This window comes from Podarcis filfolensis (genome assembly GCF_964270895.1).
Source record: "Podarcis filfolensis genome assembly, chromosome: 5".
Lineage (NCBI taxonomy): Eukaryota > Metazoa > Chordata > Lepidosauria > Squamata > Lacertidae > Podarcis > Podarcis filfolensis.
Window position 1 is genome coordinate 68700810 of NC_139608.1, and position 22037 is coordinate 68722846.

Here is a 22037-nt window from a genome sequence, read left to right on the forward strand (position 1 = left end):
CAACTGTTCCCAGTCAGCAAACATAATGTTATGTCCAACATCTTGTGCCCATTTAATCATAGCAGATTTAACCGTTTCATCCTGGGTGTTCCATTTCAACAGCAAGTTATACATTCCTGAAAGTATCTTAGTTTTGGGGTCTAACAGTTCTGTTTCCAATTTTGATTTTTCTACCTGGAAGCCAATTTTTTTGTCCAAATTGTAAGCCTCCCTTATGATCCGGAAGCTGTACGCTGGCTCCATCGGCCAATAAAGCGAGATGAGTGCCGCAACCCCAGAGTCGGTCACAACTGGACCTAATGGTCAGGGGTCCCCTTTATCTTTTATGCATTTTTTAAAAAGGTAACTTTTAGATGATGTACTCATGTGCTACAACAGGTATCAGCTTAGAATAATTCATTTCTCTCTCACACACAGGGAACATCTCTTTGAAGGCAGTGCATGTCATCAGCAGGTGTTTTTTTTTTAATAATATTTATTAACAGTTTAAAGACTATAAAAGAAAGAAAAAGAATTCAACAAAACAATACAATACAAAAACAAAAACACTACATTACACTAACACTAAAACATTGAATTAACAACACAAAACAAACACAATTTAAAACACATCCAATAATTTCAGTATCTTATCTTTCACTCACTTGTTTCCACGACCTCCTCACACCTCCCTTTTTGTATTCCACTTCAATTAACTGTTTCAGCAAATCCTTTCCATCTTCCTCTGTTTTCTGTCCTGTAATTTATCTTAACTTATTCTAACCTTATTTTTTCCCTTTAATACATTAAAAATCTATTTGTACTTAATTCCTTATAACATTTCTGCTAAAGCCATATACCTTCATTCCAACATTTTTCTAACATTCATTAATTTTACAGTATTTCTGTAAATAATCTTTAAATTTTTTCCAATCTTCTTCCACCGACTCTTCTCCCTGGTCTCGGATTCTGCCTGTCATTTCCGCCAGTTCCATATAGTCCATCAACTTCATCTGCCATTCTTCCCGGGTGGGTAAATCTTGTGTCTTCCAATACTTCGCGATGAGTATTCTTGCTGCTATTGTTGCATACATAAAAAAAGTTCTGTCCTTCTTTAACACCAATTGGCCGACCATGCCCAGGAGAAAGGCCTCTGGTTTCTTCAGGAAGGTATATTTAAATACCTTTTTCATTTCATTATAAATCATCTCCCAGAATGTCTTAATCCTTGGGCATGTCCACCAAAGGTGAAAGAATGTACCTTCAGTCTCATTACATTTCCAACATTTATTGTCAGGTAGATTATAAATTTTTGCAAGCTTGACTGGTGTCATGTACCACCTGTAAATCATTTTCATTAAATTCTCTCTTAGAGCATTACATGCCGTAAATTTCATACCTGTGGTCCATAACTGTTCCCAGTCAGCCATCATAATGTTATGTCCAACGTCTTGTGCCCATTTAATCATAGCAGATTTCACCATTTCATCCTGAATGTTCCATTTCAACAGCAAGTTATACATTCTTGACAAATTCTTAATTTTGGGATCTAACAATTCTGTTTCCAATTTTGTTTTTCCACCTGGAAACCAGCTTTTTTGTCCAAGTTATATGCCTCCATTATTTGATAATAATGGAGCCAATCTCACACTCTGTTTTTCAATTTTTCAAAGCTCTGCAGTTTTATTCTGTCTCCATCTTGTTCTAGAATTTCCCAATATTTCGGCCATTTGGCCTCCATATTGAGTTTTTTCTGAGCCTTCGCTTCCATTGGTGACAACCATCTTGGGGTTTTATTTTCTAACAAATCCTTATATCTTATCCAAACATTAAACAGTGCTTTTCTAACAATATGGTTTTTAAACGCTTTATGTGCTTTTACCTTATCATACCACAAATATGCATGCCAGCCAAATACATTGTTAAAACCTTCTAAATCCAGCACATCAGTGTTTTCAAGAAGTAGCCATTCTCTCAGCCAGCAAAAAGCAGCTGATTCATAGTAAAGTTTAAGGTCTGGCAGGGCAAATCCACCTCTTTCTTTAGCATCAGTTAATATCCTAAATTTTATTCGAGGCTTCTTGCCCTGCCAGACAAATCTGGAAATATCTCTCTGCCACTTCTTGAAACAATCCATCTTGTCCAAAATTTGCAACGTTTGAAACAAAAACAACATCCTCGGCAATACATTCATTTTTATCACAGCAATTCGGCCTAGCAATGATAACTTCAAATTTGACCATATTTCTAAGTCATCAGCAGGTTTTATTACTCATTGTAATAATAATAATTTAAAATATATTGGCCTGTTTATCAGGCGCAGCTTTGTAGATCCTGAATAATTTTTACGCTGATCTTCTGATCAGTTAACCAAATAAACATCACAGGACTAGAAATTCTAGTTTTATGTCTTGCTTCTGAATTGTTTCATCTAAGCAATGGGAAGATATGGTTACACTTAGCCCTATGGTACCTGTAGCATTACTGACAGACAAGCTTAACTCTGTAGGACTCCTTTCAAGTTAGCTTCCTACAACAGAAAAGGAGTTTTGCACATGCAAAACTTATCGATTTACACTGAATGACTGAAAACCTTAAACCATAGGCACTCTTGCATAGGAATAGTGGGAAAAGGCAACATAGGTCCTGCAACGTCAATTGCATTAAAACATTTCTCATAAGATTTTGCAGCATGTATTCTTTGTAATAGAGGACCCTCTGAACAACCAAAGAGTAAGCATGTAACACATGGGTAGACAAATTAAGGCCCGGGAGCCGGAGCCGGCCTAATTGCCTTCTAAATCTGGCCCGTGGATGGTCCGAGAATCAGTGTGTTTTTACATGAGTAGAATGTGTCCTTTTATTTAAAATGCATCTCTGGGTTATTTGTGGGGCATAGGAATTCAATTTTTTTCCCAAAATATAGTCCGGCCCCCCACAAGGTCTGAGGGACAGTGGACCGGCCCCCTACTGAAGGTTTGCTGACCCCTGAGTAACAAATATTGTATAGAACCTCCAGTTCAAGAGAATATTTGTGCATACAGCTGGTGTCAAGAAATTGAGTTTTTTCCTTGTGTCACTGAATACAGGGAGAAAAAGAAATCTCAGACATGAATCCAAAGCTTTGCGCTTGATCAACAGGGTGATTTGTGATGTCTTTGATGAAAACAGAGAAAAACTTAGGAGGAAAGAGAAATTTGGTCAGAGACAAGCTGGATTTCAGGTGTCAATGAAACACCTGAACACAAAATGTCAGACACAAATGGAGATCTAAGATTTGGTGGAAAGCTCTAGGTGGTATGGAAAGCCACAAACTCTGATGTTGTCCCCCAGGTGTAGTGAGAAGAGAAAGAAGAGGATTAAGAACAGATCCTAAGAGTTCCTAATGGAAAGGATGAAACTACAAAACGTTTCACCTTGTGGTGGCAGTAATCACTGAGCAATTAAAGAGGTAGGAAAAGAACCAGCAGGGGACAGTCAAAGTATCTCTGGAGCAGAGACTCCTTACAAAACAAAAAGGAGTTGGAAGTGAGGTGATTGGTAATAGGGCAGTTTCTGTGGGGTGCAGTGGGTGGAAGGTGGATTGCAATGGATCATAATCATTGGTAGGACAGTTTCTGGGGAGTTGCATGGGGTGGAAGCTAGTTAGTAACAGGCCAAGAGGATGAAGTCGACAGCAAGGAATAAGTGGCATACTCCAGGGAGTTTGGAAGTAAAGAACAGAAATGTATTTACTTCATTAGAGTGATGGTGGATTTTTCTTCTCTTTTCCTTTTTTAATGCGGGAAATGGTGGTGCATTTGAAAAACACTATATACAGTAGTTAGTCTGAAGTGGGCAAAAGGATAGTACTGTAGTGGTAATTTTGGAGTCTCTGTGGTACTTAAGACAACATTCATGATGGTAGTAGCCATGTTAGCTTTAACAGCCAAACCAACAAAGTGTCTGCTAACACCACAAACCCTCTCACGTTTATTTGAGCATGTCTTCCTGGGTCAGAGAGGCCACTTTGTCAGGTGCATGCAGTGTGGTCTTTAGCATTTCGGGTCATCACCTCTCCCCACTTTCCTAAGCAGAAAATTGACAAATCATGAAGGATAAGGTTATGCCAAGCACAACCTCCAGTATCGGAAAACATGCTCACGAGTGGGGGTAAGCGCTGTTGCTGTCAGGTCATGTTTGTTTATTATCCTTTTATTGTATTTAGACCCCACTTTTCCTCCAAGAAGTTCAAGGGAGCATAGTTCCCTTTACTCTCCAAATTATCCTCAAAACAAGACAAGTCTCTGAGGGGTAGGCTGAGAAGAGAGGCAGCCACCGGCCTACGGGTGAGCTTTCGTGGCAGAGTGAGCCTTTGAACCCGGGTCTCCCTCCGACCCACTCTAACCCCTACCCCACCCTGGCTCTAGCAGGCCGCGGTGAGATGTGTCTTCGTCCTGCTCTAGCCAGCGCTTCCCCTCGCGCGCCAAAGGCTCCCCTTGCAGCTGCGTCCCCTGCCCGCTTCGCTTTCGCCCGGGCGAGGGGCAAAGCGAGCGTGCGGCTCCGCGGCCTTTGGACCCAGCGGGTCTGCGGCAGAGGGCGCTGTAATTGCCAAGGCCTGTGGCGAGCGAGCGAGCTACTCGAGGCGGAGGCTGCGAGGGCGCCTAGGCCTGCTTCCGGGCCGGCACCCGGAGGGGCGCGCGGTGGCGCTTCTTGCAATCACAGCCGCGCCGGAGCGAAAGAGGGCGGCGGCGGCGGCGACTCCTCTCTCTCTCCTGCCCTCCTGCCCGCCCTCTCCTTCTCCCTCTCGCTCTCTGTCCAGTCACGCGCAGAGAAAGAGAGGCAGGCTGGGGTGGATCTGCGGGCGGCCGCTCTCCGCCTCCTCCTTTTTTTGCAAAGCCCAGCTCTCCGCCCGACGCTCAGGCCGATTTAGTTGAGCAACACAAACAACAGCAGTAGCAACAGCAGCGTCCCTCGCTGACCCCGCGCGTGCAAAGGCTGCCCGGAGAGGCTGTGGAGAATCATGGTGAGTGTTTGTGTCGTCCCCGCAGCTCCTCTCTGGTTTTGTTTCGCTTCTTTGGGGGACCCGCCGGACGAGGGGGTGGTGGTGCGCGCGCGCGGCTCCTTCCTCTCCATCACTTCTCGGCTCCCCTGCTCCAGTTTCGTCAAACTTTCGCTCCGCTTTCCCCGTTCCCCGCGCTCCCCCACTCCAGGGGAAACTTCTCCGGAGCCCCTCTCGCTCCCGGGAGTAGTAGACACGGCACTTTGGCACCCTCTCGTGTGCTCACGCGTAGCCCGCGGGGATCGACCCGTGTGGTGGGGCGCCGAGGGGAGCGTCGGGAGAGAAGGAGCCCAACCACTAGGCGCTTGGGCCGTCTCCTGTAAACAATGCGCCGAGGTGGCGGCGCTAGGTAGGTAGGGGGATATAATTAATGCCAAGCCAGGAACCAACTTTTCCAAGGTCAGGTTGGGATGGTGGGGCAAGTGAGCGAGACGTCGTCGGATATCCCCCCCCCAATCGAATGGGAACCAGTACGGATTTTCTGCTTGGGGGGTCTTTCAGTCTTATCTGTTCATAAGCTCAGCCAGTCTCAGGACCTACCCTCCCCACCCCCATCACTATGTTTTGCAGATCAGTCTGAGGGACGGTCTACCCCTTGGGTGGGGAACCTGTGGTCCTTTGCTGGGCTGCATTTGCCATCAGTGTTTATGGATGATGGGATTTGTAGTCCTCTCGCATGTGGAAGGCCACAGGTTCCCCTATCCTTGGTCTCCTCCCGCCGCCCACCCTCTCCCCTTATAAAACAAAGTACTGGACTTCTCCATGGGTCTTATTCATCGCCCTGTTTCCAGATTGATTTCAAAGCCTGGCGTTAGCTTTTCCTTGCTGAACTCGCTCCCCGTAATGCTTTTGTGCTTTGCTCTCTTAGATCTCTGGATAACTTCCCTGTTTGTCTTTCCTGTTTTCTCTCCACAACTCTCTCTCTCTCACTCTTTCTCTCTCTTTCCCTCCCTTCCTCTCCCCACTCCATCTGCTTCCCGCTTACCTAATGGTAAATAGGAAAGTACCCAGACTGAGGAAGTGGTTAGATGGGCACCCTGCGTGTGTTTGGTAATAAAACAAAAGCTAGTGAGTGGAGAATGGAATGGAACAGAGATTACTTTCTCAGTAGAGAGTTTACAAAGAGGAAGTGAAGGGGGGGCGGGCAGATAAAAGTGGCCTGCCCTAAAAATCCTTTAAAAAACAGAATACTTTAAATGTATCCTTTCAAGAGAGTCTTTCTGGGGAATATCTTGAGTTAGCCCACGCTGGTTTCCCTGCTCCATTCTAAAAGCTTGGCTGAAAGGCAGAGATTATTACCCTGAAAAGGCTAAGGGCTTGATGGTTGAAACTGGTGTTTTTGCATGGGCAGAAAACCAACTATTGTGCCCAGCTTGGCACTTGGTAGAAAATAAAAAGGCTGCTTTTCATTTTCTTTTTGGGGTTGTTTTCTCCATAGTTGTACAGCAAAGTCTATTGTGTGAACTTGTAGCACGGCAGCTGCACTTTTGGTGATTCCTGCTTTTGACGTATCAATTGGTCCCCTCCCAGAAAAATCACGGCAGAGTGTAGCCATAAATTTCTGCTGTGCACAACACACTGCTCTTTCCTCAGATGACTCAGTGCCCAAAGAGGATTGCATCCATCAGGATTAGGCAACCCCCTCAAAAGAGCCTAGGGGGCCATTGGTCAGGGTTCACATGCTGGCAGTGGGCAGAGCTCATGGCGGGTGGGGCCAGAACTAAAAGTGGGCGTGGCAACATCTTTTATCTCACCTGTAGGCCCAAAGGTTGTCCATAGGTGAATATAGAGAATTAACATTGATCATTATGTGATATTATGGCAGTGGACAAAACTGTACTGTAACTTTTTAATAAATGGATTTTTAAAAAACAAACTAACTAACTAACTAACAAACACAACATCAATCCTAAGTCCTGCTGAGTGTTTTATGTTGCCAGTTGTAGCTTCCCACTGCATGTATGCAGGGGGAAATGGTTGCATGCATTTGGTACATGTGACCGTGTACACAGGTTTTCTTGTCCAGAGGTGATACCTGTGCAGGACACCGACCATATGTGAAGCAGTTCTCGAATATGGGCTGAGTTTGGGCATGTGGTAAAAATGATCCAGGCCTTGTCCTATGTCGAAATCCTTCTTTTTAAAATGCAGCCTGACATGTTGTGGCGAAGGATGGTCGAGCAGAGGTGTGATCACATCATTCCACACTGCAAATGTGGCAGTTGCATGCTGTCACTTCTCTGCATGTCCAACTGTTGCGTACAATCCAGGGTGGATAAAAATCAGTAATTAAAAAATAATAATCAAAGAAATCGGATTTTTTTTTAATTTAAATCGGATTTTTAAAATAAAATGCTTTTGGAGGAAAAATCTTTCTAAAGATAGTTTTCTGTTTAAGTTACATTATAGTCCAAAGTCTGTTCATCAGGAAATAAGGATTTGTTTTAAGTTTTTCATGTGTGCTAAAACTCAGCCTAAGTTGTTTTGGTTTTTTTAAATAGTTTAACCACATCAGTTAACAAACAAAGATACATATGCTATAATGCTATTGTTTTAGTTAAATAAATTGTTTAAATTGTTATTAAGGAAATTATTATTTTTCTCCTTCCAATAAAGTATAGCAGAAAAGTTGTCCAAATATGAACAGTTAGCTTAATCTCACAATAATTTCATAATTATCTGTCTATGTATTTCTAATAGTATAACCAAATCAGTAATTTTTGATATAACTGTAAAAACTACTCTGAACATTTATTATTCCAAAAATGAATAATACAAGCTTCATCTGGTTGTAAATATTAAGATTATACCAGCAAGAATGAGTCTTTCTGTAAAAAAAATGATTTAAATCAAGTCTTACTGACTAGTGATTTAAATTTAAATTGTGATTTAAATCAAATCCACCCTGATACAATCCATGCTCATGAGACTCACCATCTGTTTTTAATAGTGCCTAAAAGTTTATGAATGGAGCATGAATTTGCTCCAGTGATGTGAGGTGGAAAATTTGACACCCCCCCTTTTATAAATTTGTTAGTGACAATTAATGGATACTAATTGAAAATATGATATTAGGTTAGCTTGCCCATTTCAGTGCTTTTAGCTTTGATTAATAAAGGCAAGTAGAATAAACATGAGAAATTAGATTACTCTCTAGAGCAGTGGTGTTCAACCAGTGTGCCATGGCACACTGGGGTGCCTTGAATGATGGCTGGGGTGCTGTGGGCAACCCTGGCCTCTATCCCTCTTTCCTTCCTTCCCTCCTGATGCCTTCTTGTGTCTCTCAAAGGCTTGCAGAGCTGTTTGTTGCAGCAGCCCTGGCTACAAGCTCCCCAGATGAATGGTGCCTCTTGGCCATGGGTGCTGGTTGCCAGGAGCTGAGGCAGCCTCAGAGTAAGCAAGCAAGCAAGCAGGCGAGGGATTTAGCCCGCCCGCCTGCCAGCCCTTGCTGTTGAGAATGCAGCAGTGTGAGGAGTCACCTCTCTTTGGAGTAGGGGGCAGCAGTGGCTGCCTGGAGGACTCTCAAGGAGAGGAGGCTGAGGAAGCATTCCACAAGGAAACGTGTTTGAAAAAACTCTGCAGGCAAGGGGTGACATAACTGGGCTCCTGAGCCCCACAGGGGTACTGCAGAAAGAATGTACAGTTCTTTGGTTAAAGACAGTACCTTGGGTTAAAGACGCTTCAGGTTAAATCTTTTCAGGTTGTGTTCCACGGCGACCCGGAAGTACTGGAAAGGGTTACTTCTGGGTTTCGCCGCTCGCGCATGCGCAGTCGCTCAAAATGACGTCACGCGTATGCACAGAAGCGGCGAATCACAGCATGGGCAGACGTGGGTTGCGTTCTGCTCAGGTTGTGAACGGGGCTCCAGAACGGATCCCGTTCGCATCCAGAGGTACCACTGTAGTTGATCAAGGGACCCATGGACTCAAAAAACCCTCTGCTCTCTTGTGCATGTTACCCTGTGCAGATTACTCCATTTTCCCCTGGAAAACACGCATTACTTATCTTCCATAAATCAAAATGCCCTCCCTTTCAGGTTCAGGGTAAACCTCAAAAAGAGTGAACACTGAGACATCTTGGACAAGCAACAGTTGTTTTTCATTATTCTGATTTTTCTAAAAACTAGATAAAGAAATCACTTTAAGTATCTAGTCATGGATGTAGCTGAAGTCCCGCACAGTGAAGGATATGCAACAACTAGTGGATAAGCAGAACATACCTGTATCAAAATACACATCCAGCCAATTTATTGGGACATGGATGAGTGTTGTGGTGTGAATCCAGACATGCATCTGTGTTGGCTGCATGTGGGATCAGGTCCAGAATGACTATATTTTCGGTTCTCAGTAGTGATCTTTAACATCTATGGGGGATAAAACACACAAATTGGCTTTGTAAATCAGTAGGACTGAGTTGTTTCCAAGCATGTGTCCTTCTTCCCCCCCCATCCTATTCTAGATATTCATTTTTGAGATCTCCTCTCTTATTAGTCCTCATTTACAGTTCTTTTCATTTGTAGTGTTCACTGATGCCTGCATACATGGATCTTTCATGTGGTTTGTCTTTATTTCAGACTGTCTCAAAGCTTTCCCACTGCGGTTTGTTGTTAATTTACATAGCTTCTTCATCTATTCAGGAATATATGAGCTTGCAGTTTAGATCAAGGAGCACCACACAATGTACACAGAATTGCGGGTCTTCAGCTTGCCTATATATCATTGAAAAACAAAACAAATTATACGTTTGCAACATTCTTTTATCACAGACTCCTACCAGTCTGGGCTGATTTTTCATACTGTAGGTCAAAAATGCAGTAAGGTTCCTTAGGGTATATAGGAATTGAGCAAGAAAGAAGCCATGCCCTGAATTTTATCTACAGTGATCTCGTTGTCACTAAGAAAGCAAACCTGTTTATGGACTGTGTTACTTTAGTCTTCAAGTTGAGGCTCACAGAGCTGAATATATATTTCCCTGCACAAAGAATGCTAGCATATGAGGGTGAAGAGTTCTAACTTAAATCTTCTCCCTGACAGGTCAGCTTTCTTTGTTTTGAACTTTCTTGTGTGAATATACTTTACAGTGTGATAAAGTGGCACAGCCCAGACTGCAGGTTTTCTGTTTTGGTGAGAACTGCATTTCTCTGAAGAATCTGCATTTGAAGAGCAGGGACTTTAATGGCCTCTGGAATTTTGGATCTTCAGAAGCTGTCTTTGTTCTTCAGGGTGTATCTGCATTCTTAAACCACGGCATTGCTTCTAATTCTTTCCAACTTGCTAATTCTACAAACCACTGAAACACCTCTTGTTAGACAAGTTCTTTTTTTGTTACAAAAGTACAGGCAACTGTTGGAGTTGAGGTTGCTCTTAATAAGAGTTGGAGCGGTATGAGGGGATACAGAAGATGTCCTCAAATTAGAAGACTAGTAAAGAGAGTACGTAATCATCAATATTGCTTAGATCATGGGTAGACAGACTAAGGCCCAGGGGCCGGATCTGGCCCAATTGCCTTCTAAATCAGGCCTGCGGACGGTCCGGGAAACAGCGTGTTTTTACATGAGTAGAATGTGTCCTTTTATGTAAAAAGCATCTCTGGGTTATTTATGGGGCTTGCCTGGGGTTTTTACATAAGTAGAAAGTGTGCTTTTATTTAAAATGCATCTCTGGGTTATTTGTTGGGCATAGGAATTTTTTCATCCCCTGCAAATAGTCTGGCCCCCCACAAGGTCTGAGGGACAGTGGACCGGCCCCCTGCTGAAAAAGTTTGCTGACCCCTGATCTAGATGATGCCACAGCACTGATAAGCTGATGAAAGGCACTTTACTGTCCCAGAGGCTACCAGGGACTCTGTGACAAAGTTGAGTCAAAGAGTACCCCCAGATTGCAATTTTGATCCTTTCTGGGTATACAAACAAACCCATTTCTGACCCCTGTTTTATCATGCAGACCATTACTGATTTCACATACTTGTTCAACACTCACTTTGCCTCACCTGAACGCCCTGAAAACGATAGAGAGAGGGTGTTTAGTGTTGTCAGTATACATGGAGACACCTTGTTCTGTGTCCCTGAGTAGCTTATCCCAGCAGCTTCATACAAATGTTAAAGAGGATTAACTTTTGATTGCTAGTTGGAATACCCAGGGAGATGGTTTGGGAGGTTGTCCAGAAACAGGTGGAAGTGTGTCCTCGCTTTCTGCATGCCATCAGCAGTTCTGTTGTGTAATAGTGGTGCAAGGAGCAATAAAAGCTAGGGGGGGGGGTCCCCGTCAAGGAGCATAGCTGCAAAGTAGAGGCTTGTTATCTCTTGTACTCTGGTAGAAGTCACAAGCTTAGCAGGTTCTAATCTTCAGATCCGTATTATATAAGCATCCTGATAAAGAGCAGCTAGAACAGTTCATGCTGAACTTCAAACCTAAAAAAAAGGGAACCTGAACCTCTCTTGGATAAAAAGCACCTCTGCATAAGATAAAAAAGGGATTGCTTGGCTGGCTTTCTTTGTTCCTCTTTCGAAAGGCTTTGGATAATGAAAAATGCATGCAGCTTACTTGCTGCTGCCTAATAAAGCAGGCTTATGTATATATGCATTGATATGGAAGTAGAAATTCCTTACCGTATATACTCGAGTATAAGCCGATCCGAATATAAGCCGAGGCACCTAATTTTACCACAAAAAACTGGGAAAACTTATTGAGTATAATCTGGTTCACCACACCACAAACCTCCTGGTGGGCCGGAGTGCGTGTGCATGCACATGCGCACACGGCAGAAGGGGCTTCTCTCTCCCCCCCAGCCCCTCCCTTCCCCCTGCCTACCTAGGGTGCTGCCGAGAGGCTGGTGGCGGCAGCAGTGGAGGAGGAGGAAGGAGCAGCCCGAAAGGGACCCTCACTCAAGTATAAGCCGAGGGGGGCTTTTTCAGCATAAAAAATGTGCTGAAAAAGTTGGCTTATACTCGAGTATATACGGTAAGTCAAATATGCATCTGCAAGTAAACAAATGCATAGGGATTGAAGTGGCAGGCAGGGGAAGAGGGGAGTTGTGAAACTTCTGTATTTTGGCATGCTAGCAACATAGGAACCTGCTGTCCGCCAAGTCAAGACCATTGTCCCATCTTGCTGAGCATTGTCTACACCAGAGGTAGAGAACCTGTGAGCCTCCAGATACTGGAATACAATTCCCATTCTCCCTGGCCATTGGCCGTGTTGGTGGGGCTGATGGGAGTTGGAGTCCAACAACACCTGGAGGGCTACAGGTTCCCTGACCCTGGTCAACACTGACTACCGGTGGCTCTCCAAAGCTTTGGACAGTCCTTATCTTGCCAGCTGGTGATGTCAGGAACTGGATGTGTTGAGTAGAGAATGAAGAACAGCTGCTGGAATGTATAATGGCTCATGGTATCATATTAATGATCCCTGAGGATCATTCTAGTCCAACCTCCTCCAATGCAGGACTAGGCAGCTGCCCCATACAGGGATCGAACCTGCAACCTTGGCATTATCAGCACCACGCTCTAACTAATGGAGCTATCCAGGCACACCTGGTTACAATAATGTTTGGTGCGACAGAGTAGTGAGTCTCTTCCCCCCCCCCCACGTGATGTGTCTCATATTAGTTATCCATTGTTGGGTACTCTTCCCAGAATTCAAATTATTTCCCCTTTGAATAAAACCGTTCTGTGGCTCCTTGTAGGGCCACTGTGTTGTTGTGGCATCAACTATCAGAAGTTGCTAGTCAATAAATGTGTCAGGCATCTAAGGTGTCAAGGGATCCTTCTTGTCTATAACTTCCCATCTTCTCCGCTTCTGGGGGTGCAAATGTTAATTGCATTCATGATGTGGATGGCCCTAAAATGTGTAATGTTTTATTATGTTTTATATATGTTGCAAGCTGCCCAGAGTGGCAACCCAGTCAGATGAGCGGGGTACAAATAATAAAACTATTCTAATTAATTAATTAATTAATTAATTAATGCAAAACAAAAGCTCATTTGAATTAGACCAGAGGCATCTCCAGCCTGGCATTTTGCTTCCCATAGTGGCCTATGCAAATTCCACAAGCAGGATTCCACAGGCTTACTCACTGCATTCTGCTATTGTGCATTTCAATTAAGGCGAAATCGCCACACCTTGGCAGGGACCTTGCTCAGAAGAAGGTTTCAAAAGTTGGATGTGGAAGAACAGGTCTGAGGAGCGGAGTGCAGCCGTGAAAATTTGTATTTTCTGCAGCGTGGCTTTAAGAGATTGGGAGCTGGATATGACAGACATGGTTGACAAAGGACCGCAACTGTGAATTTGAAATATCAAGGGTTGGTTTCTTTAAGGGGTATGGGCTCAAGGTTACACAGTGAGGTGGGAAAGGGGAAATGGTAGGAGGCAACACTCATCAAGTACAGTGGTACCTCTGGTTATGTACTTAATTCGTTCTGGAGGTCTGTTCTTAACCTGAAGCACCACTTTAGCTAATGGGGCCTGCCGCTGCGCCACCGCCGCACGATTTCTGTTCTCACCCTGAAGCAAAGTTCTTAAACCCAGGTACTATTTCTGGGTTAGCGGAGTCTGTAACCTGAAGCGTATGTAACCTGAAGCGTATGTAACCCGAGGTACCACTGTATTGAGATTGAGACTGGAAAGGCTCCTTTCTTCAGTGCATTTGCTACAGCAGAGGTCTTCCCCCACCTTCTACTTACAACAAAAGATGTTAGGAAAAATAAAGGAAGCTTGTGTTTAAGGAGCTACACATTCCAGAGTTGTCCTTTGTAGGGCTAAAGTTCTGGAACCTCAAGCTGATATGGCAGATCCTGCATTGTCCATTGATGCCATTCAGAAGTCGCGGTGCAAGACAGCCCTGTGGAAATGAATGGGAGGCTAACTTTGATGGAAGATGTTCCGTGTTGCTGTTGAGCTGTAATTTTAAACTTACACAGGGAGAACTTACCCTGAGGAAATCTTGGCTGATGACGAAAGCAGTTACAAAATACACAGTCTCAAGAACAGCAAACACCGGTTAGTTTTAGTGGGAGACACTAAACATGGATTTATCCCTGTGCGCTGGTGGTTCTTATTTTGGATTAACAGGGACTGATGGAGAGGGTTGTTGTTTTCAGATAGGATTCATTCACATGCCAGCAAAGTCAGGCGGCACAATTGAGGTTGGTTTAGTGCTCTTGTGCAACAAACATAGCCCACGGTCAGGGATGATGGGAGTTGTAGTCCAGCAACATCTGGAAGACCACAGTTTCCCCAACCCTACACTAAATGGTTTGGGACACAGTTACCTTCAGAGCTGTCGTCCCGTTTGAGCCAAAATTCTTCCTAAGATTTCCCATGGAGGCTCTTTTTTGCATCTCCCTCAATATCTGAGTTGTGCTTGGTTGGGACACTTGATTGGGACACTGAGTTGTGCTTGGCTGGGACCTTCATTGTGGCCACTTCTTGACCTTGGAACCTCCTGCTGAGAAAAGCCCACCTCATCCCTCTTTGATGACTCTCCACCTCTGTGCAACATCACTTATCGCTGAGCAAGGTTTTTGCCTGTCCATTTTTGGGGTAAATAATTTTTATTAGTTTTCGCGATACACAAATATTGTAGCTGAGAACTTTAGAACAATAGTATTGTAGAGTTGGAAGCGACCACGAGGCTCATCTAGTCCAACCCCCGGCAATGTGGGAATCTTTTTGCCCAATGTGGGGCTCGAACTCATGTCCCTGAGATTAAGAGTTTCATGCTCTACTGACTGAGCTATCCTGCAGGCATCCTGCATTGTCAAACAAACAGCCATTCTTATCTATACACAAAAGAAACTGCAAAGCATACAATAACAATTTCTTTAAACACAAAGAAACCACAGGTGTATAATAGTTTGTTAGGGCTGTAATCCGGATTCAGTAATCGTAACTGAAATCAAAAGCAGAATCATAAAGCCCTCTTTACCTACAAACAAGATAAAATTGAACCAAAGTGTTATGAAATTATCCTTCTTCCTTTGGATCTTGGTAACTCAATTTGCCGCCTCCCCGGTTTTTAAATACAGTGGTACCTCAGGTTACAGACACTTCAGGTTACAGACGCTTCAGGTTACAGACTCTGCTAACCCAGAAATAGTACCTCGGGTTAAGAACTTTGCTTCAGGATGAGAACAGAAATCGTAGTGGTACCTCATGTTAAGAACCGTTTCAGGTTAAGAACGGACCTCCAGAACGATTTAAGTTCTTAACCCGAGGTACCACTCTGACATGCTAATTGATGTGTTTATTTGCTGCCTCTTTTCTTCTCGATTTAATTTTTTGTATTTTATTGTTGGCGTTACTTTTGCTTCCATGGTAAAACTGCCTTGGGCATTTCTTTGAATCGGAAGGTGGGACTAAAACACTCATAGCAAATAAATCAACCTCACTTTATAGCCACATTTGTTCATTCTGCCTTGGCCTTGCCCTTGCCCTCTGCCTCATGGGTGCTTTCTCTTCTTTTCTAGGATGCAGTTGTTCCTTACAAAGAAATCCTTCTGCAATATTTAAACGAAACAAGAAATGCCGTGAATGCAAAGTGTGCTGGGGCTGAGCCCTGGCAACTGGTAACATCCACAATTGGGGCTACCCTCCTGGTTGTTTGGCTATACAGGTTCCTCTTCCAACAAGAAAGTAAGTGCTGTGTGCGTCTCCGATGTGAGGAATTGGGGGGTCCACTCCATTTGCGTAGCATGATTTCATTTTTAAAAGCCCCTGACCTTCGTGGTAGCAAAGAGGTGAGGTTAGAAAGTCCCAACTAACTCTTCACCTTGTTTTATTTCCACGTCTATGGCTGTGTTTAGCCCTAAGACTAAACTATAATTTACGAGAGCTTGGCTTCTCCTCCAGTGCAGCTTCAAGGAGGAGAGCAGAAGTTTCCATTTCTCTTTAAGACTAACCACAGTTTGGTGTGTTGTCCAAATCTTAAACTGTGTTTACCCTTAATATTAGTGGAAACAAGCCTGCCTGGTTTGGAGTTGGCTTGTGTCCATAATCAGAGTTAAGGATAACCACAGTTTGCTCAGGTTTAGATGCATGAGCAAGCTGTAGCTGATCTAAAACAGAAATGAAAGCTTTCAAATTTCCTGTGGCTCAGCCAGGAGAGATGGGAGGGTGTGAGCTTGAGGCTCACTCAGGTCCATTTCTCGAACGCTTTATTCCAGGGATTGGGACCACAGACGCAGGGGCTTCTTCCCTATATAGCCCTTGGGACTCCCACATTGCTTTATTTTTTATTGTTTTTATTGTTATATTTTGTTATGATGCCCACTGCCTTGATACTTAACGTGACCGGGCCATATATAAATACTTCTAGAAATAAAAGGCTAAACTGTGGTTTCGTTTTGAACAGCTGGCTCGAAAATGTTCAAAGTTGGGTATTGTAGAATAGGTCCACCAAATAAAGTTATATGTTGATAGGGTTCATGGCAAGAGAGAGAGAGTGTGTGCACAAGTTACGTACCTAAATGCAACAAATTCATAAATTAGCCATCACCTCTGCGGTTCAGGGTAATGGTATTGAAGAAATGTTATACTCTCTGTTGTAGGGTGTGATAGGTCTTGATATCCATGTGTGTGTGTGAGCACATGTGTCCTTGATGGAGAAAAGAAAGGTAGCATTTTAAATACAGACATGTTTGATAACACAGGCAACAAGTTGGTTCTTAGTTTAACACAAAAGCCTAGTTTTTGGCCTTCATTAGGTTCCACACCCCCTTGTTGGTATTAGTGTTTTTTCCTACAGCACATGTCCAAATGTGCTTTCTGTGTTCATTCCATCCATAAGCTTTTGGATTGAGTTTATCCCCCCACCCCCATTGCTATGCACAGACAGGAATTCAGAAGGCTTCGGAGCATTTCCAGCTTCGCAAAGCAGACATGCATTTCATTTATATCCTTGCCCCTTCTGGTCTAAGAGCATCTGGGGAAGCTTTGCAGCTCAGAAATTTCGTGCATGCCAGCCTTCTCCTGTGTACATGCAGGGTTTTGCAATTCCCAAAGATGTGCACACGGATGTGCTTGGGATCAGTAGGGGCAGTGCAAAGGTCTTGGCAACAAATTGCTGGGAACTTTGATGGCTAGAGGGCAGTGCAGGTAAGCATGCAAGAGGGGTAGAAGGCAGCTTTCTGAAGCAGGAAGTCTTCTGTACTCAAGAAGCAGGCATTCTTCTCTACCCTGGCAAATAAAAAAAATTTTGGGGCTGAATAATAATATATTTTTTAAATGTTTTCTTTCTAGGTTTAACATCACGATCTAAAAAGTGGTTCTTCAGAAATTTACGCAAATTGCCCTTTATTGGTACTATTGTAAGTTTTTAAGCATTTTGCTACTTACCTATTTAATTTGCTAGGAGGAAACATATTTATTGCTCTTTATCATTTGATGCTTGGGGGGGGGGGGGAGGGAATTAAAAGCATACCTGTGAAAAGAGGTCAGCTTGTTTAAAATTGAACTCAAGGCTTGAACTATTTTTTTGCAAGGAATTTGCAATTAAATTATCCCCATGATTAGAATCTGTTCATATTATATTTGCATGTGTGTTTGTCTATCCTAACAGATAAAGAAACAGATGAATAAGACTATGGAAGATATGGCCAGCACCTTAAGTTTCTTGAAAGAAAAAACGGGTTATGTCAAAATCCTGCCGGCAAAAGGCTTGAGCCAACCAGATGTGCTGAAGAAGATGAAAGAATACAGCTCTATGGGTATGAGTCTGAATGCATACTGGCACATGTCAATCAGTTTCAGCATCTGCTATGCTCTGCTCCAGTGCCAATGTTAATTAATAAGCAGCAGCAAATGGCTGTGTATTACAAATACTCAGCCTTCATTCTCAATTAATGATGGAAGCATAGTTCATGGAGAAGAGAACAAAATAAAAACCCTGCCACTGTCTCATAGAAGCGAAGTAATGTTGTTAGTTGCATGAATATGAGGAAATACTAACTTGACTTAGAAAGTTTGGAGAGCTCCTGTTTGGAGGGGTGTAAAACCTGATTTTCAAGATTTCTCCTTGCCATGTATTTTTCACAAGTGTTGGACATTTCTCTCTTCCAGAAGGAGATTATTATAAGTTTGGGTCCCATTCTGGAGCATGAATTCCTGCCACCTGCTGTTGTAATAGTAATAGTAGTAATAATACGGATATTATTAATAATAATAATATTGTGAGTTATACCCCGCTCATCTGGTTGGGTTGCCCCAGCCGCTCTGAGTGGCTTCCAGCACATATAGGTTAAAGGTCAAGGACCCCTGGACAGTTAAGTCCAGTCAAAGGTGACTATGGGGTGTGGTGCTCATCTCGCTTCAGGCCGAGGGAGCCAGCGTTTGTCCACAAACAGCTTTCCTGGTCATATAGATCAAGTAAATCAATATTCAATAATCCATTAGAATCCAACAGTAAACAGTAAAATCAGCAAATAATAACTTTACAGTTCCATGGTTAATCATTGCTTTTTAACAATAGTTAAAGAGGCAGGCTGTTTGCAAGTGCTTAAAAACCCCCTTGCCTATCTGCTGATAGTTGTCTCTGACAAAGGGTGTCTTAAAACCCCACATTGCCTTATTTTTATCCGCCCAATGCCTGATATAAGGTCAGGCGAGCGGCAGGTGGGTGTGACTTAGAAAAAAACCAGCCTTGTGGGTCAGAAAGGGAGACCTGCTGGGCCTAATTCTGCATGCAGAGTAAAGGTTCCCTAGCTCTGTGCTAAACTGTAGTTTTAATGTTGTCTCCATAGACCGTTGTGTGAACAGTCAATCAACTGCAGTTTTGATCGGCAAAGTGCTTTTAAATATGACGGGCGGTTTCTTGTCTCCGTGCTTTCAGGTGAAGTAAACTGGGAAGACGGGAAAGTGTCCGGGACAGTGTACAGTGGGGATCAGAAACTCACGGATCTGCTTGTGAAGGTAATTCAGTGTGGTAAAAGCTATATGTTTATCCTTCTGTTTGTTGAAGAAGAAGAAGAGTTTGGATTTGATATCTCGCTTTATCACTACCCAAAGGAGTCTCAAAGCGGCTAACATTCTCCTTTCCCTTCCTCCCGCACAACAAACACCCTGTGAGGTGAGTGGGGCTGAGAGACTTCAGAGAAGTGTGACTAGCCCAAAGTCACCCAGCAGCTGCATGTGGAGGAGCGGAGATGTGAACCCGGTTCCCCAGATTATGAGTCTACCGCTCTTAACCACTACACCACACTGAATGCATGTGTGCAATTTTTTTATTTTTTTAATGACTTATTTTAAATGAAGCAAGTTCTCATTTTGTATTTTTTATGTTGTGAACTGCCCTGTGCTCTCTTTGGGTGAAGGGCGGTGTACAAATTAAATAATAAGGATTAACTAATTCTCCCTGTAATGAGGCGTTCTATTTTGAAGGAACAGGAAGGAATGTGAAGTGGAAAGCAAATTGTGACAGGGGAAACCCCCCCCCCCATCCCACTTGTGAGTAAATGAGGTTCAGGCAGGCCAGTGAAGTAGGTGTACTGGTTAGGCATCACACATACTGGAATTGGAAGCAGAAATTCCCCTGAATTTATGCCCTGTGAATCATTTCAAATGTATTAATGTGTCTTGCTCATAATTGTAAGGTGTGGTTTGGCTGCCACATGCTGTGACTTCCAAGCATTAATTCTGTTAAACCCATCCTTCCCCCTTCCCATGCCCAATGGAGACAGGAATTGTAGGGAAAAGGTGGAAGAGTTTGGTAGACTGTCCCTGCTTCTGCCACAGTCAGTTTACAATGAGTTTACTTAAATCATTTTATCGCGAATCGCTTCCTGTGAAACAAACCTGATGCGATTCTGCAATAAAAGCATGTATAAAAAGAATTTCAAGCTTCAGGCCGGGATACAAAATCTCCGCTAAAAAGGCTTGTTAAAAAAGAAAGGTGTTCAATAGTCTGCTTGACTCCCAAACAGTCCTCTGTATCTCTTTTAAAACTTGTTTTCCTTCTGTCATAGAAAATAAGTAGGAAGAAATGTCACGCTAGCTTTGTAGAGGCGCCTGAGGCCCACGTGATTAGAACTGCAGGAGAAGAGCAGGGCTGTGCTTGCTTCCTCACTCCTCTGCAGGCCCCCCTCAGAGGTCCAGAGGGACCCTGGGCTTCTTCTAGGTTTTGAGGCCCCCAGCCACGATAGGAATGAATGGTGACAGTTGAAAATAAAACGCCTCTTCATGCCTTGGGTGGGAAGCCGCCTCTGTGTGTGCATGTAGGCTTCTCACATGGTTTAGCCTAGGGGTCCCTGCTTCAGACTTTGCAGCCAAGGTGTGGATGTTGGCGAATGCATGGAACAGGTAGGGTCTGTGAGGTTGAGGCCACCAAGCATAGCTCCACTCGTTGCTTCACACAGCTACCATCACGTGAGACGTAACTCCTATTCAAAGCTTCTGTGGCATGATATGACAGTATGCAAAGCATTCTGGGACTAACTATATAGCAGAGAAAACTCTGCAGGGTCCTTCTGTGATTTCTCCGAAACCACTCATCTTTGATGGATGGGGAGTGAGGTGACTTTCTCCTGTACAGTGCAGCATCACCTTTTCAGGGTTTACTTTCGAGGAGCTATCTCACCTGTGCCAATTTTCTCCCTGAAGGTTTATGAGGAATTTGCATGGAGTAACCCACTTCATCCAGATATATTTCCGGGCGTGAGGAAGATGGAAGCAGAGGTCGTGAGAATGGCCTGTAATCTTTTCCACGGAGGGCCCAAATCTTGTGGAACAGTAAGTAACACGACATGAGTCCCACTAGCTGCAGCCAGTGTATTAGTGTAAATGTTAAAAGATCCATTACAGAAAAAAGTGTGTGTCTTTTTTGCCTTGTTTCCAAGGGAAGCTGCATTTGCTTTGGGTCTAGCCAACTCTCATGAAATTGTTATTTTATTTATTAGAATATGTATATAACCTGCTCGATGAAAGAGCTGCCTAAGCAGTGTACAAATGAAATTGTAGACAAACCACAGCTGAAATCCACAAAACAGTTGAGAAATGAAACACCTTTAAATTTTGTTAAAGTCTGAAAACAAATTTTACGCAGCTAAAATATAGGTAGCTAAATTATATGTCTGTGTAGGCAGAACATATATAAGCTATCCTGACAATTAACAGCTGTGCTGGCAAACTGGTGACACAGTGGACACCAAAGGTAATTAAGAAATTGTGGACAGCTTGCCAAATACCTTGGTAGTTATGCAGTCCTATTCATTAACCTCTCTTCCAAGTTGCACGCTGCTTGGCTAGTTTGTTTACATAATGTTGATGGTTGACCTGTGCAGGCAATGAACTTGCTTGCAAATGTAAAAAAGCCTTGTCATTTCTAAAGAGGGCAACACCAAGAATTGTGGGTGTCCAGTTTTTGAAAAAGTCAAAATTGAAAGAGAATTGTGTTCTCCCCGCCCCCCCCGGGTGTGTGTGTGTGTGTGTGTGTGTGTGTGTGTGTGTTATCAGAGCAAGTTGTATGTAATAAATATGTTGGGTGAAAATTGTGGTTGGTATTTCAGCAACTCATATGTTTAGTAGCAGCATCTTCTATATTCTGTTGCCAAGAAGGTGAGCGATTAGGCAGGAGTTCCTTTGGATCTAATGTGGATGGTGTTTGTTGCTGGAACAGTTTAGGGTCAGTAAGATTCATTCATTCATTCACTTTATTTGTATACCGCTTTTCCACACACACACACACACACACACACACACACACACTTCTCAAAGCTGCTTACAACAAAGAAGCATTTCAAGCAAACATTGCAAAAACTTTCATAATGTAGCAAAATAACGCGATAGCAATTTCATAACAACCTAGCAAAACAAAAATAACATACAAAATAACCACATTTCAATACTGTAAATAAAACAAGATTAATTGACAGGCAGCATTCAATAGCAAAAAGAACAAGGGAGCGTCACAGTTTCATTTTAGACCTAGAAAAACACCCCCCGTGGTTTGACTCAGTGACCCTCTCCTGCAGCCACTTGCAAGGTTTGCAAGAATAAGGGGTGGGGTAGTGGGAAACACCCCCCCCCCA

At 43.4% G+C, this 22037-nt stretch overlaps 1 protein-coding gene across 1 annotated transcript in view; it reads left to right on the forward strand.

Moving 5' to 3' along the window:
- Positions 1 to 226: 226 nt before the first annotated feature.
- The window catches only part of SGPL1 (sphingosine-1-phosphate lyase 1), a 36205-nt gene continuing 14394 nt past the window's right edge, over positions 227 to 22037 (forward strand). The window contains exons 1-7 of the mRNA XM_083614130.1: positions 227 to 454; positions 2242 to 4984; positions 15486 to 15651; positions 17257 to 17324; positions 17576 to 17723; positions 18845 to 18924; positions 20611 to 20739. Of these exons, the coding sequence (XP_083470256.1) occupies positions 4982 to 4984; positions 15486 to 15651; positions 17257 to 17324; positions 17576 to 17723; positions 18845 to 18924; positions 20611 to 20739 (594 nt within the window). The 5' untranslated portion in view covers positions 227 to 454; positions 2242 to 4981. The remainder of the gene's footprint in view (positions 455 to 2241; positions 4985 to 15485; positions 15652 to 17256; positions 17325 to 17575; positions 17724 to 18844; positions 18925 to 20610; positions 20740 to 22037) is intronic.